General features: G+C 35.6%; 1 protein-coding gene across 1 annotated transcript in view; it reads left to right on the top strand.

Annotated features, from left to right (window-relative positions):
• Nucleotides 1-5,109, top strand: part of LOC111088054 (short transient receptor potential channel 7-like) — a 16,038-nt gene that overhangs the window by 8,743 nt on the left and 2,186 nt on the right. Inside the window, exon 4 of the mRNA XM_022396911.1 lies at nt 4,059-4,226. Within this exon, the coding sequence (XP_022252619.1) occupies nt 4,059-4,226 (168 nt within the window). The remainder of the gene's footprint in view (nt 1-4,058; nt 4,227-5,109) is intronic.

The raw sequence follows: 5,109 nt of genomic DNA, 5'->3' as shown, positions 1-5,109 counted from the left end.
TATACATTAGTACTAACACTTGTTACTGAATTAGAACATAATATTATTGTATACATTAGTACTAACACTTGTTACTGAATTAGAACATAATATTATTGTATAGATTAGTAATAATACTTGTTACTGAATTAGAACATAATATTATTGTATAGATTAGTAATAATACACTTCAATAAAGTGTTAATGCCTCTTTATACACAGCAATATTGTTCTATCTATACAGCAGCATTGTGTTAGACTTCAATAAAGTGTTAATCCTCTTTATACATAGCAATATTGTTCTCCAATTCTGTAACAAATGTTAGTACTAATTTAAACAACAACATTATGTTCTATTTCAGTAACTAGTGTTAGTACTAATCTAAACAATAACATTATGTTCTAATTCAGTAACTAGTGTTAGTACTACTGTATACAAGAATATTATGCTCTAATTCAGTAACAAGTGTTAGTACTACTGTATACAAGAATATTACGCTATATTTTGGTAACAAGTATTAGTACTCCTCTATGCAACAATATTATGTTATATTTCAGTAACAAGTGTTAGTAGTTCTCCATACAACAATATAATGTTCTAATTCAGTAGCAAGTATTAGTACTACTGTATACAAGAATATTATGTTCTAATTCAGTAACAAGTATTAGTATTAGAGTATACAACAATATTATGCTATATTTCATAACAAGTATTAGTACTACTGTATACAAGAATATTATGTTCTAATTCAGTAGCAAAGAACACAATGCTGCTGTATAGATAGAACAATCTATACAGCAGCATTGTGTTCTACTTCAATAAAGTGTTAATCCTCTTTATACACAGTAATAGAATCCTTGAAGCTAAATGGTATCAGTGTTCGGCAACACGCTCTTAAGATGTGACATAGTTTATTAAAGACTGAATCCTTGAGGCTAAGTGGGATTAGTGCTGGGCAACAAGCTCTGAAGATGTGACATAGCTTATTAAAGGCTGAATATTTGAAGCTAAATGGTATCAGTGTTTGGCAACACGCTCTTAAGATGTGACATAGTTTATTAAAGACTGAATCCTTGAGGCTAAGTGGTATCAGTGTTTGGCAACAAGCTCTGAAGATGTGACATAGTTTATTAAAGATTGAAGCTAAGTGGTATCAATATTTGGCAACAAGCTCTGAAGATATGACATAGTTTATTAAAGACTGAATCCTTGAGGCTAAGTGGGATTAGTGCTGGGCAACAAGCTCTGAAGATGTGACACTGTTTATTAAAGACTGAATCTTTTGCTCACTTATTGAACTTCCATTAGCAATATCTGCTGCACACGTGACCATGGTCATCGATCGGTGAAACTTGATGATCAACATTATCCCCTGTTCATTAGGCGAACGGACAAGGGACAAATTTATGATGAACTTGAAATTATTATTCACTCATAGCTGCGGAGTATGAATATCTGTGTACGTCATCATAGGACACACAGGATCCAAGCTGTTACAGTTCTTATGCAAGTAATCACGACTAAAGTCTCGTTGGATCTGCACCCCATGACCAGAAAGAAGAGGACATAGAGTAGATCTAGGTCTGGATTATTGTGCTAGAGGTTGGCCCAGTGCTAGTTGTTTGAGAGGTGTAGTTTATTCAGCTGGTTGTCTTTCAATAATATCTACAATACGACCAGCATACACTTATTGCCTTCCTCCAAAGAAGATACTTCTGTACCAAATGGACTGAGTTCTAATCTGGGCATGCTCAGCATTTCCTTTTAACGTTTTTTTTCCCTTCAGCTGAAGTGGGAAGTAAGTGATTTTAGTGCGGAACTTCTAAGTTATTTCCTTTAGGGAAACCAAGCAGAACCCAGCTAATTTGTCTAACAAATGTCATTAAGTTGCGTCGTCCATCAAGGGCAGAAATAACACATTTACTGAAGTATTTTAAACATGAAAAGTATGACAATTATAAGGAAGAGAAGATGTCTCATATTTTCAACTAATTCGTGTTGTGTTGCTGGTTCAAAATATACTATTGTATACAGTATCGGCTATAGAAAGATCAGCGAGAGGGAATATTGTATTCTGTACCCGATCTAGACAGGCTAGTGACAAACAGTATAATATATATTGTAACTGCTGAAGAAGGTCAGTCACAGGCAATATTTTATACTACATTTGGTGTACACAAGTCAGTCACGGGCAGTATTGTATACTACATCTGGTGTAAACAAGTCAGTCACAAGTAGTATTGTATACTACATCTGGTGTACACAAATCACTCACAGGCAGGATTGTATATTACATCTGGTGTACATAAGTCAGTCACGGGCAGTATTGTATACTACATCTGGTGTAAACAAGTCAGTCACAAGTAGTATTGTATACTACATCTGGTGTACACAAGTCAGTCACAATTAGTATTGTATATTACATCTGGTGTACATAAGTCAGTCAGAGGCAGTAGTAGTTTCGTATGGTATTTCTCATACTCTCATATGGTGAGTATCCGGGAGTAGGACTAGCGTCCTAGTCCGGACACCGGGTGAGCATGTTTTGGTGTGACGGGGATTCGAACCCGCGACACACAGATTGGGAGTCGGGTGCCCTGACCACCTGGCCATGCCGGGCTCAGTCACAGGCAGTATTGTATACTACTTCTGGTGTACACAAGTCAGTAATAGACAGTATTGTATACTACATCTGGTGTAGACAGGTCAGTAATAGACAGTATTGTATACTACATCTGGTGTAGACAGGTCAGTCACAGCCAGCATTGTATTCTACATCTGGTGTACACAAGTCAGTGAGAGACAGTATTGTATACTACATCTGGTGTAGACAGGTCAGTAATAGAAAGTATTGTATACTACATCTGGTGTAGACTGGTCAGTCACAGGCAGTATTGTATTCTATATCTGGTGTAGACAGGTCAGTAATAGCAGTATTGTATACTACATCTGGTGTAGACAGGTCAGTGAGAGACAGTATTGTATACTGTACCTGGTGTAGACTTGTCAGTGACGCAGAATATTGTATACTGTACCTGGTGTAGACTGGTCAGTGACACAGAATATTGTATACTGTACCTGGTGTAGACTGGTCAGTAATAGACAGTATTGTACACTACATCTGGTGTAGACAGGTCAGTAATAGCAGTATTGTATACTACATCTGGTGTAGACAGGTCAGTGAGAGACAGTATTGTATACTGTACCTGGTGTAGACTGGTCAGTGACATAGAATATTGTATTCTGTACCTGGTGTAGACTGGTCAGTGACACAGAATATTGTATACTATATCTAGAGTAGACTGGTCAGTGACTTTAGCGTTCTGTTTGTTTGTTTGAAGTTAAGCACAAAGCTACACAATGGGATATCTGTGCTCTACCCACCACTAGTATCGAAACCCGGTTTCTTGAGTTATAAGTCCGCAGACATGCTGCTGTGCTACTGGAGACTTAGCGTTCTGACCTGATCATGTTATTTGTATGTTATATTTCCTTTACGTTTGCAAATTGACTACAAAATAAGCAGTTGTCTCAGAAATTGACAACTCTAAATGTTGAGCACAATTTGCTTATAGGACACTCGTTACTGTCTGTGTTATTGTTTTTGTTTAAGCAACGACGATTTCTTTTTGAACCTCACACCACGATGTGTTAAGAAGAGCGTATTCGTAGGCTGTAATGATACCGTATATAATTTTGGTCGTCAGTGTGAACGTATCTTCTACCACGTGGTTCACAGCAGCTCTCATATATAGCGGTATCACTCAGTGGAACTGTAGATGATATCGACTTGTCTGACAGGATTGTGTGTCATGTTTAGTACATTATTATAACTAATGTAGTTTTCTATATTTTAGTATGTTGAAAATAAAGTGGTTATACAAAACAAAATGAATTTGTTTGAATAAATACCAAACTGTTTATTTCGTATACCAGCTTCTCTTATTTGAAAATAACTCACTACTGTTTGTATATACAAGTCTATTTAAGTTTTCTAATAACACTTCTTCGAATTATATACGTGTTTATTTTTACCAAATCAACAAATTCAGAATTACTGCATTTCTCGTTATCGTAGAACAACGTGAACGTTGAGTGGAAATTCGCCCGAACTCAAATGTTGCTTACTTACATTGACGGAATAATCTTGTGTTCGAGTCCCTTCAACTTAATCTATTATTTAGTTCTACTATGTTACAAAAAAGTTCAGAAGACTAAACGTCTCTCAAACTACTGGAAGCTTCCTGTACGTATTGGTATTGCTACAAAAAATATCTTAATATAATATACTTAAGATTAAAATATATCTACGTACATTATACGCTAAATCACTGAATGGTTGAGAGACATAAAAATATTTTTAATATTGTCTGTTTTCTTGTGTAATTTGAAAAAAAAATATAGTGCATTTAAAAGTAAACCCTATCTAAAAATAACTCGCATCCACACAATGATATTTTGGTTTTGATTGAATAACAAGTGCAAGTAGTCAGTGCATCTATACAGCAGCATTGTGTTCTACTTCAATAAAGTGTTAATGTCTCTTTATACACAGTAATATTGTTCTATCTATACAGCAGCATTGTGTTCTACTTTAGTAGAGTGTTAATGCCTCTTTATACACAGTAATATTGTTCTATCTATACATCAGCATTGTGTTTCACTTCAATAGAGTGTTAATGCCTCTTTATACACAGTAATATTGTTCTATCTATACAGCAGCATTGTGTTTCACTTCAGTAGAGTGTTAATGCCTCTTTATACAAAGTAATATTGTTCTGAGTCTTTAATAAACCATGACACATCTTAAGAGCTTGTTGTCAAGCATTGATACCACTTAGCTTCAAGGGTTCAGTCTTTAATAAACCATGACACATCTTCAGAGCTTGTTGCCAAACACTGATACCACTTAGCTTCAAGGATTCAATCTTTAATAAACCATGTCACATCTTCAGAGCTTGTTGTCAAGCACTGATACCACTTAGCTTCAAGGGTTCAGTCTTTAATAAACCATGACACATCTTCAGAGCTTGTTGCCAAACACTGATACCACTTAGCTTCAAGGATTCAATCTTTAATAAACCATGACACATCTTCAGAGCTTGTTGCCAAACACTGATACCACTTAG

This window comes from Limulus polyphemus, unplaced genomic scaffold (genome assembly GCF_000517525.1).
Source record: "Limulus polyphemus unplaced genomic scaffold, Limulus_polyphemus-2.1.2 Scaffold3057, whole genome shotgun sequence".
Taxonomy (NCBI): domain Eukaryota; kingdom Metazoa; phylum Arthropoda; class Merostomata; order Xiphosura; family Limulidae; genus Limulus; species Limulus polyphemus.
This window is presented reverse-complemented; position numbering and strand designations above follow the sequence as displayed.